The sequence below is a fragment of the Motacilla alba genome, chromosome 3 (genome assembly GCF_015832195.1).
Source record: "Motacilla alba alba isolate MOTALB_02 chromosome 3, Motacilla_alba_V1.0_pri, whole genome shotgun sequence".
NCBI lineage: Eukaryota > Metazoa > Chordata > Aves > Passeriformes > Motacillidae > Motacilla > Motacilla alba.
Window position 1 is genome coordinate 32,752,269 of NC_052018.1, and position 19,955 is coordinate 32,772,223.

The 19,955-nt window shown below is 36.1% G+C and overlaps 1 protein-coding gene across 2 annotated transcripts in view; it reads right to left on the minus strand.

Annotated features, from left to right (window-relative positions):
• Positions 1 to 2,053: 2,053 nt before the first annotated feature.
• Positions 2,054 to 19,955, minus strand: part of LOC119699803 (pleckstrin homology domain interacting protein) — a 107,293-nt gene continuing 89,391 nt past the window's right edge. The window contains exons 31-40 of one of the 2 annotated variants that reach the window (XM_038133769.1): positions 19,677 to 19,797; positions 17,830 to 17,955; positions 15,825 to 15,897; positions 15,380 to 15,430; positions 14,938 to 15,087; positions 13,337 to 13,489; positions 11,201 to 11,364; positions 10,445 to 10,725; positions 9,965 to 10,126; positions 2,054 to 8,193 (exon numbers count right to left, since the gene is read on the minus strand). In XM_038133769.1, coding sequence (XP_037989697.1) covers positions 7,550 to 8,193; positions 9,965 to 10,126; positions 10,445 to 10,725; positions 11,201 to 11,364; positions 13,337 to 13,489; positions 14,938 to 15,087; positions 15,380 to 15,430; positions 15,825 to 15,897; positions 17,830 to 17,955; positions 19,677 to 19,797 — 1,925 coding nt within the window. In that variant the 3' untranslated portion in view covers positions 2,054 to 7,549. Of the gene's footprint in view, positions 8,197 to 9,964; positions 10,127 to 10,444; positions 10,726 to 11,200; positions 11,365 to 13,336; positions 13,490 to 14,937; positions 15,088 to 15,379; positions 15,431 to 15,824; positions 15,898 to 17,829; positions 17,956 to 19,676; positions 19,798 to 19,955 lie in introns of both variants that reach the window. The other variant, XM_038133768.1, reaches the window with a different exon arrangement.

Genomic DNA, 19,955 nt, shown 5'->3' on the forward strand with positions numbered 1-19,955 from the left:
TATTCTGTATCACACCCTGCATCACCCGGAGATGGACTCAGCAGGAAAAGCCAGGCACCCTTACTGGAAGTTGGCCACTTTTGCCTCTCCTGCTTCAGCAGGAGGGTGACAGCAAAGGACCGTCGGATTCCATCCTGGGATATTTTTCTGGGACATGATGCTGAGGCGAGGCTGTGGCGTGGCTCCCATGCGTGGCACTGCAGGGACAGTGATCAGGGACAGCATGAAGCCAGCATCCCAATGGGACCATCCTCCCCTGCCCTGGTGTACAGGAGCATTTGAAGCGGCAGCAAAGGCACTTGCACAGAACTGAGCTCGGCAGAGCTGCAGAGCAACCCCTACTCAGATGACTCAGCTTCCAGGGGGGTTTGTCCATCACTGTTCTCCATTATTTTGGGCTGGGAAATATTAGCCATGGGAGCTCCCCCACCACACTGCCTTTGTTTCCTGACTACCATGTGGGCAGCGTGCAGGAATGATCATCCTATTGCCTTTGTCTGGAAAAACCACATGGACACAACCCACAGGGAGTGTTCACCACCACCTTTGTTCTTGTTCCTGGTGGTGAATACCTTCCTTTGGGTAAACCACCATCTCATTTTGTATTGTACTGTGGGTGTCCTATTCCATCATTTCGTATTTCAGTAAGTTGTTATCTCTACCCAGAGTCTCTCCTCTTTTGTCCCTCCTTTACTGGAAGGGGCAGGGGCTGTGGCTTGCTTGGAGTTTAATTTCCTGCTGGTGTTAAAATCAGCGCATGCTCCAACAGCATTGTCAGGTACCAACATTTCACAACATCTGTTAATACTAAGCAAAGTCTTGATTTCTACACAAAAGGAAAGAACTACAGTAGGTTTCCAAAAGATACATGTCACAGAAATGAGAACAGGGATACAATGGTATTTTAAGGATTCTGTACAGAGTTACACAGAAAAAGATTTTTTTAGATGTTTTCAAAACAAAGAAAACGTTATTAACTACTTAAGACTATTCTCAGCAACAGAACTAAAACCCTGGACCTGGAGTGGCTTATGCTTGGATGAGCACACCACTATTACTGTTGTGCTGTAATACTGGAAATGTAATTCAACAGAACTACCACCTCCAGGACATAACAGCAGCACCAAAGTGTGTCATATTTTTGGTATTCTTATGTGATTTTCTCCAAGCAGAATGCAGCAATGAGCAAAACTCACACACTTGGGACAGAGATTTTTCCTCAGTTGCTAAAACAAGTCTTGCTTTTGCCAGACTTCACATGGAGTCTGGAAAGTCACAGGGAACTCAATTCATTCTGCTGTGACCATTCCACATTGCTGTTGCCCAGAAGCACACATACCTTCATCTGTGAGGGGAGTGAGGCTCTCTTCCATCACTTCCTTGGGTTTTCAGGTAAGGAACATAAGGAAAAGATCATCTGATAAAGTAAATAATGTGAAATTAAACAGAATTCACATTTCTTTTTTCTTGCATCTATTGAACAGAAAAAATGTAGATATAAACCAGCCCTGCAGTTTTGTGAAAACACATCCTATGTTGACTTTTCCTTGCATCACGCACTCAGGGCAGCTAGGCTGCAGACCAGTACTCTACAGGAGTGAGGCAGGGGATTCTCTCTGCTTAAGTGTTTCTAGCTTCTTCTAGAGCTGTTGGGAGCAGAGATTTCCATGGATTGGACGTAGCTCTGGTACAAACAGTTGTCACCTGAACAGGGAAGGCTTCCTGGAGGGTTAGAGGCAGGTGCCCTGGTGCACACGCAAAAGCGAGCTAAGAGGACTCAACGAGGTGTCTACAGTGCCAGATGCTACTGCCTTTATATTCCCTCTTGAGCTGCAGAGCATAGTGAAAACCCCTGCCAAATAGCAAATTCTGATCTCTGTCAGAGAGTGCTCTGGTTCTGTCTGTTCCCACTTACCCACAATACCATACTACAGCTATTCCATATTCCACAAGGAATCAAGAGGAGCTGAATTTAAGGAGTTCTGAAAAACACACAACCAATCATCCCATAGCACAGTAAATTACCAGATAGAAACAAACACTGTTGGACAGCTTAGAAAAACATGTTTTCTATTTATTTAAAAATAAGTTTGTAGTTACTACATTGCAGTGACAGTAATTCTTACACGTACATTCTAGTTTGTATAAAAGGATTCAAAGTATTATGCATCAAAACTAACATAGAAAGTGTCCACATAACAGTAAAGAAATTTCCAATCCATATGTACAAAAAGAAAGGGCACTGTTATCCTGGTGAGATACTTCAGATTATATATAACATGATAATCTAGATTTCTGGAAGGAAAAAAGCCTTGATAAAGCTAAAGAATTATAGTTTTCAAAACTGTTACTCATTACATACAACAGATTTGTGTTTTACATAATTCTGTACAAAATAAGTGTAATTTTTAATCTGAAAATCTGTCAGTTTTAAAATTCTAGGTAATTTACTTGAAGTTGAGCTCCATTCTATACATATTGAAACATTATGACAGAATTTAATTCACGCATGATCATTATCCAGTTGTCCACCACACTTCTGCAGTTTTAGTATGGTCCAAAAATGTAACTTCTGTATGGTCTCAATGCATTAGCAAACCAACCTGCACAGTTGTAAGCACAAAACAGTACATGATAGGTACTTCTATTTCTTTCTACTCCTAATTTGTGTGACCTCATTCTTTGTACTTTCAGTGTAGAAATTCATAGTATAGTACTACTTTCCCTCCCTAAAATGTATTGTTTGCATTATTTGAAGTGAATTTCCTGATGTATTTATCTGCATTAAAAAGGACCCAAATGACTACCTGTCTCACTACATACCTCCTAAAAGCTAAATTTATTCACCCTTATTTTATTGCAACGTATAAGGTTTCTCTCTAGAGTGCCTTGAGGCTGTTAGAACCTTGGGAAAAGGTGGGGGGGGAGGGCTGGTGAGGGGGAAGCAGCTAATCACCTTTTTCTGCAATTTAAGATGTCTTTTAATCTGGCTTCCTGGCATATTTCCTTCTCTAACACACTATAAAAATGACATGGCGAATTCCCACATTAGAACCAGCAGAAACACAAGAGCACCTGGAGGTTAGCTCTGGTTTAGAAGCTACCTGCTGTTTTCCCCCAGACATCATAGAAAGTGAGCAAGCTGTATTCATGATTCAAAAACAAGAAGCTACGTAAGCTGTCAATGCCAGATTTGTTATTTGAAACACATTGTCAAGCCTCAACCAGATTTATGAAATGTAATACACTTTCCTCTGCATACAAACAAACACGTATATACAGTAATTTACAGCAGAAAACTAACAGCCCTTTTATCAGTTCAATATCTAGGTCCCCTTGGAAACCAAACTGTTACAAGAACTTCAGGGATAAAAGAAAATATATACTCACTTTACACAGTTCATTTATTTTCATTTAGGTCGTAAACAGAAAATGAGCTTTTGCTGTTTCTAGGTGAGGTTTCAAAACCCTCCACCTTCTCTATCACAGCACTGTAGCAAAAAGAAAAACCTTTGACAATCTACTGTCAACAAAAATATACTATTTTAGAATAAGGCAAGGACTCGGGACACAATGTAAATATTGTGGTGTGGGTATATTTTAATTGACCAGTGATGTTAAAATTACCTCAGCAAGATTCACATGCTACAAATAAAATGTGAATGTTGATGAAAGTGAGCTTTAAAACCTCTCACCTCCAATCTACTATATAAATACATGGTGAAAAGGTCCCATCCAGTTAAGCCTATTGCTTTTATAGAACCAATCAACTATTTAAGATGTTCCTAAATTCAAATTACACGCTAAAGCATTTACTTGTAGTCCTTGATCCAACAAATGTGAGCAAAATATTTTAAAATGTGGTGTAAAAATCATAACAAGCTTGAAATTACTGAATGGACAGACTATTTTTTTGTGTTGCATGTAGTCCTTTTTTTGGTAAGACAAAAGCCTCTGGGACAGAATTGGTACTTAAGAATATTTGGACAGCTGTATAGTGAATAAGCTGTCTCTACACTACAATTTATTTTTTAATAGATATTAATATCTATACGTGCTGCATCAGGGTCCTTTATCAATTAATAGCTTTACAAATATTAAGCCATAGTAATATTTAACTCAACCAACTCAACCTTACAAGTCTATCAACAAACTGATTACAGGTACAAACCGGACACTGTACAAATAAACATCTGTAAATCTTTATCACAGCAGTCGAATCACCGGAGGAAGACATTTCTCTGTAAAGTTGTATCACTGGTCATTGCCGAGTGACAAAGAGCTCTAGTTCAATATTGACAATAATAATGAACACTACAGTGGTAAGATTTCAGTTCCGTTCCCAGAGAACACACTAACAACAGAAACAGAGTGGCTATAGAGTTGTAAAGTATGTAGGCACAGGTACAATGATTCCTGTTAAACATTTAGAGCACACTTATGACAGAAGCAGAAGTATTTCCTCACTGGCAGTTTAAGAACACACTGTTATCGAGATACCACTCAGCAGCAAATACCAATTTTAACATTTCCCAGTATAGCGTAGAAGTACCAGAACAGTATCCTCATATCCATGTCAAATATAAATGAATTTAATGAATAAAACTGAGTTAATTGCTGCCAGATCATTTGCATGTATGTGACTATGAAGCTATGTTATTTACAATGCAAATGTAAAACAATCACATGAGGTTTTGATACTCCATTTTCTGAACCAGTTGTTAGGTACTTGAGATGGCATTATAAAACATGCATATAACTATAGATCTTAAATTATTTCAGAACACTGACCAATAGTTTATTGCTCACATTTAAAAACCTAAGACTCTGTAATCAAAAGCTCTTTTTTTCTGTATTGATACAGTATCTCACAACCACCTCAAATAATAAATTTTTCCCCAACCAATACAGTCTGATGGTGACTAAATTCTCATAAATAAAGTTTGCAACCTAGTGAAATTAAATTATAAAAATATAACTTTTAAATAAATCTGGTATTAATTTCTAATAAATGTCTAGTGTTGTGTCTATAAAAAATTGACCCAAATTATCCACAGTTAATTTTTAAAGAAAAAACATTAATGTGTCTAATAAGAATCAAAATCTTACTGGCTAAAGTCACCGATATTACTGGGTGGGAAGCAGTACCCATGTTCTGCAGGTAAGGCCTTCTACCCTTGTAAAATTAAGATGTACACTCCTCTACCTGCTGTTAAGGGAACACAGATTATTTCAGTCTCCAAAACTTACACACAAAGTATTCTTGATATAGAAATATATACATAAACATGCCATATAAAACATTATTACAAACGGAGTAAATACAGAAGATGAATTTCAGATATAATCTATTTTATATATTACAATGCAGATAACATCAGGAAATTACACATTTTCAAATGATTGCCTTCATTGGTGAGATTTGACAAAATTAACAAGTAGGATCAATCAGTTTTGAATTGTGAAGCTGTATTGCAACTGTACAAACGTAGCTTGTTATCTTACCACACATTTAGTGATTCCATTTTAATCAGATGATAAAGAAATACTTGTCAGAACAAATAAATATGCCAACAAATCAAATACAAACTAATCCCTGGCCCCCAAATTCAAATCCATAACAATTCAAAGAAGATCTGGAAAATATCTCAGCCATTTTTTGTAGCAAAATGAACTACCTAAAACTAGGTATGGTGGATACTAGTCTGCTATCGACAGTAGCCTATTTCTATTACTCTTAGTGGCAAAAACCAATATCCTTTCTTCAAACTTTTAGGCTTTTTTTTTGGTAAGAAAATAAAGAGTGAAGAATCAGGCCTCAAATTCATACACAGAACCTGTGCAAATTTAAGATCTTAATTCTGCATGTCTTCCCTTCCAGACATTGCAGATGATACGTAAAAACAAAAAAAAAGTATAACCAGAAAATTTTGGTTACATTTTTGTACCATACCAGATCTCAGTAAATACCACTACTTATGTATTTTTTTTCCTTGAAACTGGACAATACTTTTTTAAGTGATAGAAAATGGTATTAAGGTTTGCTTGTAAAGGTATAAAATAACTAAATGTACCATAAACAAATAAATAACTGCTTTTCTTTTCCAGAGCAGTACATATAACAATACATTCCCCTAAGTCATATAGTTATCATTTACAATAGACAACTTAATTTTAGTAAGGATGCAAGAAATAATAGAATACAAGGCACAATCATTAAATGGAATTTTTCTTTAGGGTGTATATTGACATATGTCAGCGTGATATACCATAAAAAGTGCAGAAAAACACAATGTGCAATGAGACCACTGTATAAAACATGATTGCATAAAAAGTGATTTGGCCTTTTAACCCTAATAATTGAAAATAACCAATCTTCCCCTTAAAATTAAACTATAAAGTATGACATTTTAAAATTTTCAATTCTAGTGCTATCTAAAAAATTCTGAAAAAAATTTATACCTGGGTAATATTTTAGACATATGTGTTTATGTATATATTAATATATACACATACACTATTCTTTGTAGGTCATTTCAGCCTCTTAAGCACGTCTAAAGTTGTAGAAACAACAATCAATCTGGATCAGAAAGTAAACATCATAATTCCATACCTGTCCTGTAATTTCCTTGAATCCTTTAACCAATTATACATTTAGACTAAAACATCTCTGTCAAAGGACCCCACCAGTGCATTATTTTCTACCAGAAGTACCAAAAAGGATACATTTCAGAACAATGTTAACAACTTACTATTTAAAACAAGACACAGCTTTTATCACTGCAAATGGTATGTTGTACTGACACTCAAAAAGAAAAAAAGGTTTTCCACTGCACTGATTCTCAGTCTTTGGCACAATAAACAGAGATTTAGTGATTGACACAAGAATCAAGGTCTGAAAAATTAGACATTAGTCAAACTTTTTCCAATGTGGATATATATATTTGTGATTACATTTTTGCTATGTTTGGCAGAACTTGGATAAGCAATGGCCTGTGCTAGGCTTCTTTTGCAGCTGAACATTCCATCACAACTGAAATTAAATTTTTTCAGATTAGCAAAGTTTGGTATTGTATTATTTAATAGAAATGCGAATACTGCCACTTTTTGCCAAAGTCTGCCTTCCTAGGCGACTTGACTTTACAATCAAAGTGTATCTTGCTTGGTCAAAAATAGATTTCTGTTTTCCATTTGTGGCAATTAAAAGTTCTATTACCTTTTTTCAATTGTGTAGAGATATTACACACTACTTGAGCAGAGTAGCTCTGAACTCTGTACGTCAGTCAGAAATTGCTTCAATTATTCTCAACTGTGAACAAAATGACTGTTGAAATGTATAACCTATTTGGAGGGCAATAAATAGCAAAAGTTTAAAATATATATTTCTTTCAAAGAATGTTCTTTCAGTTTATCATTTTGCTAAATTTTTCTCCTCAAATCAGAACATACTCTTCTACCCCATAATAGCAGCAGGGAAGCAGAAGTCTGTTCTGCTGTTCCTTAACTGTACCTGCTTCATGGCATTCTGAAGTAAAACCCTTGGTAAAAATTACCAGCCAATTAAATTAGCTTTTGCTTTTTCAGTCAGCTTTCGGACTCTGCCTCTGCTTGAAGTTCCAAAAGTTAAGGAGGTGTCTTCAAATAATAGCTGCCTTTGCTCTTCCTCAGAGTCATCTTCATTGTAAAAGGCTGTCCTCCTACCCTGGTTTCTAGTTCTCATGTGAGGTTCAGAATCTTTAAGCTCTTCAGAACCCTCCTCCATAGGCTCGTGTGTCTTTTTCCTCCTGCTTCTTGTTTGCATTTTAACATTTGCAGGAGCTAAGAGGTCTGAGCCTGGCTGGCGGCTCTTTATCTTCCTTTTTGGCTTTCTACCCCCTCGGCCTTTTTTTTGTAACAAGTCTTCCTTCACATTATTTTCAGAAAGAGAATTGCATGCAGTAGAAACAGAGGCTTCCTCTGGTATATCCCTTGTGGTCTGGATTGTATCCTGCTCTGCAACCTTTTGCTGTTCAACAATTTGTAGCTTTTTTGGTTTCCTGCCTCTTTTCTTGTGCACCACCACTTCACAGCTGCTGTTATTAGTCTCCACCTTGGGCTTCCGTCCAGGACCTCTTTTAACTGGTGGTTTCAAAGGCTGCTCTCCGTGTCCATTTACCTGAATGCTTCCTGATGCCAAAGCATTATTCTTGCAATCTGCTGTAAAGAAATGGTACAGAAATGTACACGTCACATAAGAGATTTGCATTTACATTCATTTTCACACTGCCGTAATAAAACTCTTACTAAAATATCTGAATGGATTCACAGTGATTGCCAATCTGTCAAAATCAAGAAACCCAAAGTTGAGCTCAGAGTTTTGTTCTACAGTGGAATGAGGACTAACTTCTAGTTGGATTTAGTACATGGTAGCTGCAAGGAAAAAAACCCCAAGAAACAAAAAAAGCCAGGAAAAATGTGGTGGGGGGAGGAAAAGAAGGGAAAAAAGGGAAGAGCTGAAGGGTTTTTCTCAGATGATACAACACTAGTAGACAAAACTCCTATTTTGTACCTGCAACAGCAAAAGGTTGCTCAAGAAGCATTAGGAATGGTGCAAGGATTGGGAATGCTTCACAATAAGTCATCTCTGGAGAAATAAAGACTTTCTTTCAACCTGAGGTACCATCTTTTGTATCAAATTTGTACAGATTTCTCACACTAACAGCAGAATGTACTTGCTCAGAGACTTTTACAGGGTATGAGTTTTCATTACATGAGGGGTAATCAACTTCCTCAGAGGGGCATGTCACTGGACCTGTTAGAAAGATGTTGTGACACCACAGCCTTGCCTAAAATACAGCCAAGAACAGGCTCATAGCCAGCATGATAGTTCCTGCAGCCCTCATGAAACACCCACGCACACCTTCTGCTGTGTCTGAATGTGCACCATCATGCACTAAAAGCACCGGCCTCCTCTGTCCTATGAGTGGATGTAAGGAGACGGGACCATGTCAACAACATTCAGAAATCCCTGACATCCCATCCTATAACAGCTGCATATTTAGCCATGCAATGTGGGAACAGCTGGGGCCTTTGTGAGAAAGCTTACAAGCAATGGACAGATGATTTAACTTATCAGACCAAGAGCTACTTTTTCAGAAGCATAGATGAGTACGAAAGAACTCCTTGGGGAGAGGACTACAAGGAGTAGACAGGTTAATTATCTGGGACCCAATTTGCAGACTACTGTGTCCCCATTTTCAGAGAAAAGATGTTTAGTGGATCCACCTGCTTCAAGCATCTTCCGAACAGTTCAAAGCTCTTTCATAAATAGGAAAGCTTTCTGACTAGGAGATCTTATTTCAGCCTCCACAGAAGCTTTGAATTTTAAGGTATTCTGACATCTAAAGACCAAGCAAGCTCACTCAGGAGATTTCATGAACTAGGTCCAAGCAGGTCATTCAAATATACTAAATAGAAGTAGTAAACACTGCATAGGTTTTTTTGCTGTGCTAAAAAATGAAAGAATGAATTTGCAGCTGGGGTCCTCTGATCCTTATGCTTGCTGCTGTGCAGAATGTCATCATGCTCAGTGTTACTGACCCAAATATAACCCACAGAATTTTTATGTGATTAAAACACACAGGATATAAAGTGTGGCCATGCAGAAGTCTGCTTTGGAATTTAGAAACTTTTAACATGACATTTGTAATAATTTAAATTAAGGTACAGTTATGTTAACATCTCAAAATCATCTAGACAACAGTTATGACACCATGGAAATGGTGTTAACAGTAGTCAAAAGCGTGCTAATTCATCAAGAAGGAAACTAATGGTGATTGAGTTGCTCTGTTAGATTTCCCTATTCTGCTAAATCGTAATGCATTCTAATTTCCCTATCCCCAAATTACCATACTAAAGTACAACATTACAGTAACTACATGAATAACTCTGAGGGTGGAGAGGAAGTTCCAGAGAAATTAGGTACCTTGTGGATTAACAGTGGAAGATTTTACTTTGCGCTTGATTTGCTTCTCTTTCTCAGGATTTTCTTTCGTGGAGTTATTCCTAGTGTTATGACTGTAATCAGATGGGGAAGGGTTTGATACGATATTCTGGTTCTTGGAATGTTTGGTTGAATTCTCCAGTACTAGAAGGATAAAAAGAGAAAAAATTATCAACTTAAGTAGTTTGTACTACATTCAATCTTGTTGGGCTAAAATGGAACTTGTGTTCTACTATAAACAATTTGATTCTGTGATCCAAAAGGGAGAAAGCTTCCTAGATAAAACAACAGAGCCTAACTCCTTCAATTTTCCTCTGAAGAGCCTCAAAGGCCCATCAGTTTGAAAACAGAACCAGTCTTAACAGAGAGAAATACATTAGATTTTCAAAGATCCAGTTTTATCTTTAAAAACCTTCATGGCTTAATTAATAGAAAACCAAAACCAAAAGCACCCCAACTTGCCTGACTTTCCTGACCCTGCAGTAGTATTAGGCTTTGTAATTAAAGGCTTTATAGTTAAAGGCTTTGCTCCTGAAGAAGTAGATGGTTGCTCTGTAACAGCCACATCTGTTATCCCTCTATTGCTTCGAGTCCGCACAAGGGACGAGGCCTCAGCGGCTTTTCCGTTCATCTGAGGCGGAGCGTGTCTCAGTGCTGTTGACCGTGCAGGTGCAGAAGATGATGAAGTGGCAGAAGTTTCTGCCTTCAGCTGAGGTTTTATTAATCTCCTCTTCCTTTCAGGGCTGCAAAAGGAGTAACAATTTGTATCCTGGATGACCACCTCGTCATTTTACAGGAATAAATAAAATTAAATGCTAGTGTCTGAGATTGTGGGAGTAAAACAATCACCTCTGCATGAAGTATGTTAAAAATATGGCATTTACTGTGGAAATTCATGTAAGTTGTGAGCTTCTGGAAAGTGAATCTTTACAATAAATACTATAGTTATATGATAAAGCATGATGCCATCACTATCCTAACGATGCTGTTTTACTGTACACATTTAGCAGTTATTTGAATTTTAAGCACTTACACTAGGATAGCTCTAAGTAAAGTTTAAAACTCTTCCACATCATAGGGACTTGCATGTCAAAGCTACCATTCTGCAATATAGGGAATAGTAAAGGAAGTATTAAGAAAAAAACACACTAAGTTTTATTGTTTAGGTATGTCAAAATTTTACAGCATTTCATGAATACTGTAAAGGAATTAATGTACCTGGATGCAACACTACTGGAAACTGAGCTGCTTCTACTTCTTTTTTTCCTTCGTTTCTTTATTGTATTTCTTTTGTGAAAGCGTAGGGCAGATTTATAATCTGATAAAATAGAACTTATGTGTTCTTCAAAGAAAGCAGAAAGGCGCAAGCTCATGCTGTAGATCTGAAAAAGAAAAGCCAGTAAACAAGCTTGAACCTTTTCCAAAGTGCCTTTACTTATTTATCACCGAACAATAGCTAGAAACAATCTGCCTCAATAAATATTTGCTAACCCATATGTAGCTTTGCTTTAACTATTTTAATGGTTTTGAAAAGTGTGTCACAACTGAAGATGACACAGAAGAGGAAGAATTGAAAAAAACAGTCTTTCAATTGCCTTTCTAGAATGTATCCCTTTCTAGTTTCAACAGAAATCACAAAGAGAGATCCTTAATGTAATTTTGCTGTATCATACCTAGGGTCAAGAAATCTTATTTTCTGCTCTATTAACTTGCATCCTTAGATCCTATATTTGAACACCAGTCTATTCCTTTTATAGATGAATTGATCCTACAAGTACGTTGGCTGCAACAGGTAAATTAAATACATTGGAATTATATATGTGCACTTCTTTTTCCCCATCCCTAGACTGCGATGATTTGCACAGACTCCCAAATTCAGTTTAGATCACAAGTAATTATTTGTGCATAATTGTTAATAATTCTGGAAACAGAAAAAATCCACCAAAGCGACCTGTACTTTGAGGAGACACAGCACCTTCAATGAAATACAAAGACAATATTGAACCAGTTCCTACTTAATGACACACCAAACCATCTGAGCGCCAGACTCGACAGGTTTGACAGATTCTGCACGTGTTACTACAGACAGCATGCAAAGGAATGTGTGTCTGATGTGCCAAGAAATAAAAAAAGCTGATGACTTTAGGATTACTGTTCAAGAAAGCATCAGTGACATCAGTTTACTGTTCAAATAAGCATCAATGACATCAAGTAAGATGCTAAAAATATAAGTGCATGACATAGTAAAAACATCACATTCAACTACATGTTGCATGCACTGAAAGCATATAGGTTCTAGAATATTAAAACTCTTGACATAAGAACCTTCCACTTCTGAGTAAAACAAAAACAAAAAAAGACAAATTTATTACTGTACCAGTCTGTTTGGAAGAAACATGAAAGAAATGAAAATGTCAAAAGAATCTACAAAACCACACAAAGCTAAAGATAATGTCAGGTATGATGAGGTCAAGGAGAGAAAGAAAAAACACAAAAGAATCCAGACCTGCCCCAAAAGCCCTGCCATTTGCTGCAACTGAAAGAGTAATTCTTTCATGGGGTATGGCACCCTCAGCAGTGAGTGGGCCTGTCTGCTACTGACTGGAAAGTAATCACTGATCCTACTGGTCACCTACTAAGAAATTTGTGCCCAAGTCTTAAAACAATGAAGTCCTATTGGCTATTTAGAACAGCCAAACATAAAAGCTGTTAATAATTCTGGTCTTAAAACCTAATACACATTAGTGGAAGAAAAGCTACACAGAAGCTTTTAACCCATGTAAATATGCATCCATAATTTAACTGCTATCAGATACTGCCCCTACTAGCAGAACATCTCAGTATGAAGAGCTTTGTAAGCTGACATTTTATGTAAACTGTCCTGTTTCCCAGAAGTCCTAAGAGCTTCATTATAATCCTACTGCACAGTAGTGAACAGCACAGAATTTCAACATCCTCTTCTGTCTATACTTGGATATTTAAGTTTGGGACAACCTTCAAAGTAGAGAGATTCCCTGTGTATTTGTTTTGAAAATCTGGTTTCTTCCCCAAAATATTGGTTAAATTTCACTATTGTACTCATAATCCTGCTTCTACAGAGCTTTTCTTCCATGTGGTTTTCCATTTAGACCCACTTTCTAATATTTACTTTTGAAACACACATGCAGAACATCAGAATTTTGGTATTTAAAAAGCACACATTCCTTTCCCTTCAATAGTTTCTCAGAAATGTTAATATTTTAGGATCAGAAATAATAAACTTGTTTTTTAAAAGCAAGCAAATTACACTGTCTCTGCTTTTTCAGATATAAATGTTCTTTCAAACAACAACAATGGAAAACAATAAAATCTTACCCTTGATCTTTTACTTGGTGTATAGGCCTTGGAATTGCTGAAAATAAGTCTCACATCTTTACATAACTCCATTGGTGACTCGTAGTTGCCAGCTTCCAGTGTTTCTCTAACAGTAGCAAAGTCCATAGGAGTGTCAATAATATCTCTATAATCCTATTTGGAAATAGCAAAACAATTTATTACAATTTTTCTCCCAAGCCTTAATATATAAGTTTCATTAGGATGTGTTTGATAAACCTGTTTAACCAAAATGTCCTCTTTAAATAGCTATGGAAGACTGCTGAAGACATTTTTCCCCTTTCCACTAATATACAACATACCTCCCTTGCAGACATACTCAGCAGGGTCAAGGTTAGAAGTCTATCTGATAGATGATTTAATTCATTTTATAAACCTATTTACTGAAACGCAGAGCTCAGAATTTGGTGTCCTAAGGGTTGCATTACTGACACACTGACATGAAGATAACAGTGATATGAAAGTGTGACTACAAGCCTTCTGGGCAGCTTAGCAGCTCAAACATAGGACCAAGTTCTCACTTATTAGCTTTAAAATATGAAGTTTGAATACTTGAGCCTGGTCAGAGGCTTATCACATATTTTCTGAAACCTGAGCAGTTTCCCAAATGGAGACCTGACAATTTACAAATGTAACGAAGGATCAAAAACTCCACAGGCTTAGGTAGGACCCAAGTCAAGCCAATGACAGAAATTTTTTTTCCAGCCAATGGAAGAAATAGAGACATGTTCATGCAAGAAAAAGCTCAAATACCAAATTTAACCAAAAAATTTAAGTTAATCCATCAAAGGAAATAGAACCTGCAGGAGTGCCTCTGCACGTTAAACAGGCTTGTGACACGAGGGACCAGTGTGTTTCATACCTAAGCCTAGCTGCATGCTCTCTGTCAGCTCATTTGAGGATCTCAAACATATAGGGCCAATTGTAGATGGCCACAGCATAAAGTTTAGGTTACTTAAAAAATAATGGTAGCCAGTGGCTGCAGATCTACTAGTGACTTCTGAAAGAGAAGCATTTATTTTCTCTAATTGAGACAGTTATTTTGCCCAAGTTAATCACTCTGGAGCCATATTTTACAGAATGTAAGATATGCTAGAAGGAAAGTAAGTGAAATCTTTGCTTTATTACTTTAAGTTTTCATACAATCTTACTTTTACTTTTTATACTCTGAAAGGAAACCAATGATCCTTGACAACACATCAAGTGCAGCAACCAAATATATGCATTTCATATATATTACCATTTTTCAGTCAGAAAAGGAAAGACATCTTAATTGCAAAAGCTGTAATTTACCTTAAAAGCTGTAATCTACTTAATAACATAAGCATCCCTGAATATAAAATATTTTCCAACAAAAGTATCTGAGAGAGCAGAGAAGTATTATTTCTTTTGAAATTAGTTGAAAAAAACAGTAAACATTAATAAACAAGTGACAATGAAGTGCTGAAAAGAATTCTGTCACTACAGCAGCCTGAAGTTTCAATTGAAAGAACTAAAGAAATGGTCAAAGTTTAAAAAAAACCAAACCAATCCACCACTTAACAACTGGATTATAACCAATCACCTTGTTCTAAAATACTCACTGGATACTCAAGAAGATCCACTGGTTGTCGAAATGGTTCAGAGTCTTCACACTGAAAAATGAGATTCAGCAGCTCCTGGCATTGCTTCTTCCATGACTGAATGTCATACGACTGAGCCCTATTACGCAGCCGCCGCTTCGGCTGATGATCCTGCAATGACAATATTGCCTGGTGTAAATTAAATAAACTAGCTGCTTTTACAAAATCTAATGAAAGAGTTATCCCACAGGACATAAATGAATTCACAACATGCAGCAGCACCAACAGAAATACTTTTACACTGAACAGTTCAGTAGAATAACATAACACTAAGTTCAAAACTTTCAAAAAGCTGACATTACACAATACTAGAAATATTTCAGTTTTACATTCCATTGTTTACAAATACATTTTAGCAGTTGTAGCATTAAAAATATAAATTAAAAAATTTTAAAACATTTACCTTTCTCTTTCTAGTGGAAGTCCCCGGCACATTTGTGTCTTTCTCTTCTTCCTTTGAACAAGATAATGAGTCGCATAAAAAGGTTAAAAATATAAGCATATATGAGTAGGCGAGTTCTTTCATATTTTAAACTTATAATTTGAGTCTTTACAGTCCTACCCCCATCCCTCTGAGAAGCATTTCATATAACTGTCAATTTTGAGAACCTCTCAGAAATCTAAGCAGCATCCTCCAGCAAGCTATTAAAGCTCTCTGCACTAAAGGAAGAGAGGAGGCTGGATTTTCACCCAGTTTCCCAGCTGACAAGGAGAAACATTGTACTGACAGAAAAGTACACTCCACTTCCCAGCAGTGAGTGAAACCAGTACTTTGGTCCCCCACAGGACAGACAGCCGTCTTGTTTCCCCAGTGTATCAATGCCAATGCCCAAGACACAACCACCTACCTCATCAGAGTCAGACAATACTTTCTTCTTCATTGCATTGTATAATGGAATTATGTCATAGCAGCTCTGGTCTCTGTAAAAAGAAAACACAAGCTAACATTTATTTTCTATCATCACCTGTGGAATCAACTGTAATTTGCTTAGGAAAAGGAAAATATTTATGAAGCCATTCCCAAATAAAATGAGAATGTGTTTAGTGCTATACGAATACTAAGAGAATTGAAGTAATAAGTCAAGATAACCATCTGCTCAAAAAGTTGTAAAATATAGATCACTTAACAGTGTGACTGTTTTAAAATTAAAAATCATAATCCTTTACCATGCATTTGCCAGCATCAGAAAAATGTAATAATGTACTACATAAAAGGTTTGAGGCCCATCTAGCTTTAAAAGGAGCATTACAGTAAATTTATTGTACAAAAGTGCAATTTAATAATTTAATTTAGCACTCACAATGTATGACATTTGAAATGCAAGTCTGGAAGGACTAACACTGTTATTGCAGAAATCTGCATAAATGCAATCAGCAAAACATGCTGATTCTCAATTCTTGATTAACATGTAAAACTCCTCTAGAAAGGAAAGCTCAAAGGTGTTCTACCATGTAGCAATACAAACCACTGGGAAGAAAAGTGGTTTGTAACACTTTTACCACTTGTAACTGTAAACACTCAGCGACTCCACATGGAATCAGAATCCCTAAAACAGGCCACTGCCATTACCACTAGAACAGCTGTGAGAGAAGGTAAGAGAAGATAAACTAACTGCAACACCCTCACCCCCCATTTTCAGCTCTTTGAGATACTTGGGCAAGGTAAGAAACTAAGAGGTATCTTCTCAGAGGCATATAGATATTTCATTCTCATTAGAGCCATGGGCTTTACTTTCCATTGTCTAGGCCTTCTACCTTACAGTGACAACCATAAAGTCTGAGCCTTATATGAATTGCTAGTTCACTAAATTAGTATATTAATAGACTCAAGCTATAGCCCATTATTAAATAAGAATATCCAAGTATATCCACTAATTTAACTAAGCCAATTAAAAACATACACTTTGAAAAATCCCGAGCTGCTTAATTAATCAGAAAAAAACACATGTAGGACAAAGATGTTAAAGAATAAAATTAGTAACAGAAAAGTTCTTTAGTTATGTGTCTGTTCCTAATGGTATATACTTCACTAAAACTTTCAGTGTCTAAAGCATTTAAGTGTTTTACATTCTCTAGCAAATATCAGAAATCACAGGCACTGGCGAAATTGAAGATTTATTTATATACTCAAAGTCCTAGATTTCCAAATACTGAGTAGAGTTCTAATGCTTTTTAAGAACACACAAAATAAAAATAACTAGATTCAATTTAACACTGATAAACTAAATCACTAAAAATGTCACAATTTTTGTTAAACTAATGAAGTATCTTGCTGTGTCTGCAAGGTGGAAACGGCAGCAGTCATTGTGTACGAGCAAACCAAGGCTGTGGGCATAGTAAGTTCTTACAAACTTCAGCTCTGTAGATGTGTCAACTGATTATAAAATCTTAAATATTTGTCATTTTGTTTGTCTATAGATAATAGAATGTTTGAAAGATAGCTACAACTTCAGTTGACTACAAAGCCTTTAATTTTTACTTTGCATACCATATTAAACATCATTTTCAAACCTATTATAAATTGTAATGTAGATTTTAGAATTATATTAACATAGCCAGTATTCAACCTCAAAATTAGAACTCCTAACTTACCAATGAATATATCTGTAACTCCATGAACTCAAACCCATTTTTATCATTTGGGAGAAAGTCTCTCAAAATAAAATGCCATGCCAATCTATGCCACTAATATATTACAAAACTTGTTTTGCAAACTTATGAATTCTTGGTCAACATAAGCTCTATTTTTTTCTGCACCAGCAGCAGACAACATCTTACTTTAAAATTCAGATCTAAAAGGGCTCTTGCCTTGGTAAGAGGTAGGAATAACAACAGACCTACTAAGCAACTCACTTTATGAAGTGTAGCAGAAGATCTGTGACAAATTTGGCAGATTTGACAATAGGACTTCCAGGTTCGTTAAATGTGCGAGTATTGTGTTCGATGTAGCGGACTTCCCACATTAACGAAGAAAGGCGCCTGTATCAAAACAGTGAGCAGAAAAGAAAAGGAAAAAGAAATAAGGACGATTTCTAGCAATGTATATGAACAGGGGAAAAAACGTTACAGCCTTCTTCTCATTCACCGTTGTTTTCCATTACATCAGAAAACGTGCAGATTGGATATGCTGCCCCGAGTGACCAGCAGCAGGCAGCTTTGTCTGGCTTCCCATTCTAATGTTATATTCTGTGGTAATCTATACAAATGGCTTTTAAGAACATACAGCTGACACCCCTCAGGAAAATTCAGCTGTGACACTTCAGCTTTACTTTTCCTTTATGACATATATAACCCATCCTACATCACCTTTGAACTCAGTTAAGGATTAACAAAATAGTAATAAAAATGTTTTAGGGTATACCTTTTTCTGACAGACAACAATCAAATTTCCCCTGATTTAAAAACCTAACTATGGAATAGCCACATTATAAAAAATTATGCACAGAAGCAGAATAACTGAAAAAATAGATCCAAATATAAAAAAGATAAAATAAGAAGATAGTAATGACTGATGGCATAAAAGTTACAGTTTAAAGGTAAACCTCATGAAAAACCACCAAAAATCAAAAGTGATCTGAACAATCCACTAAATATATATATAATCACTGCAAAGAACAATACACTGTGGTTGCTTATTACCTAACTAGGCCTCAGCAATATTACAAACTAAAAAAAGCCCATTTATTGAAGGTGTGTTGATTACCAAAAATAACTGCTTTCTCTTGTGACAAGAGAAACAAAATCCAGCAAAAAGTTCTCTCTATCTGACAGCAAAGCAGTGCATTATAGAAGAGGAAGCTGGATTACCTCATATGACACAATAAACATGGAATTCAATATTGCAATAGAATGATAAAAAAACAGAGGTGAGATTTTGAAAATGAAAAAGCAAATTTAGTTTAGAATTTATTCTATATTAAGCATGTATAAAGTACTAAAAATGAAGTTTGAAATTTGGCCCAAAACAAAATCCTATCCATATTTATTCAAATGAAACTAAAGTGACACTGATTTTAAAATGAGAAATAGAACAAAAACTCAAAGAAACTGAAGTAATTTAAAGAATTATATTCTTATATAGATATTTACCAAAAAACAAAACAAAAACAAAACAAAAAAACCAAAACAAAACAAAAAAATAAAAAGCGAATAAAAAAAACCCCACAGCAATTGAAATCACAGTTTAAGAAAATATTGAAACAGTATCAAAAAGTATAAACTTTTTTTGTTGCTGTACAACAACTCAGAAGTTCAACACCAATAATTCAAGAAGTCAGATTCTGTGTAGCTGCTGAAGTGATACAAGAATATTTTTTAAAGCACACCAGAACAAAAAAAAACCACTTGAGAGATATTTCTAAGGTTTCTCTTATTAAATTGTGAAAGTACTTTAAAAAATTAAGTGGCAACTTTATCCTTTGGACTAAAAGTCACTTTACGAACCCTGCAATTTGAATCTCACATGGAACAAGTCATTTACATAATCAGGAATTTGAATGCCATGTTGTTCTAAAATACATTTTTGAGATGTTCAATCCTTTGTTGAGTCTTAGAAAATGGAAACCTAGATCAAGGACAGAATATGAAAGGAAGTAAAAGCACACACCCGTGCCCACCTCCTAGTTTGGTATGACAAGACAAAGAGCTACCAAAAATACAGCTGCTGGTAGATCACAGCAGAACTGAGAATTGGGTCTAACCTGTAAAATCTGCTTTCCAGTCTTTGCTTAATGGTACTGAGGTCTGTGGGATATGCCACAACAGTGCAATACATTGGGTAAGCCTGAAGATCCACTGGTGCCACAAATGCAGAAGCAATATCTAGATGAAAAAAACAAACAAACAAACCACAAAACCCCTAGTGTTATATATACCACAAAGTTCCATGGCAGTTTCAAGATTCACCCCCCTGCAACATAAGCTATTTCTTCATGTTTGAAATGCACAGCAGTTTCCCAAAAATAACAGTAACTAGATAT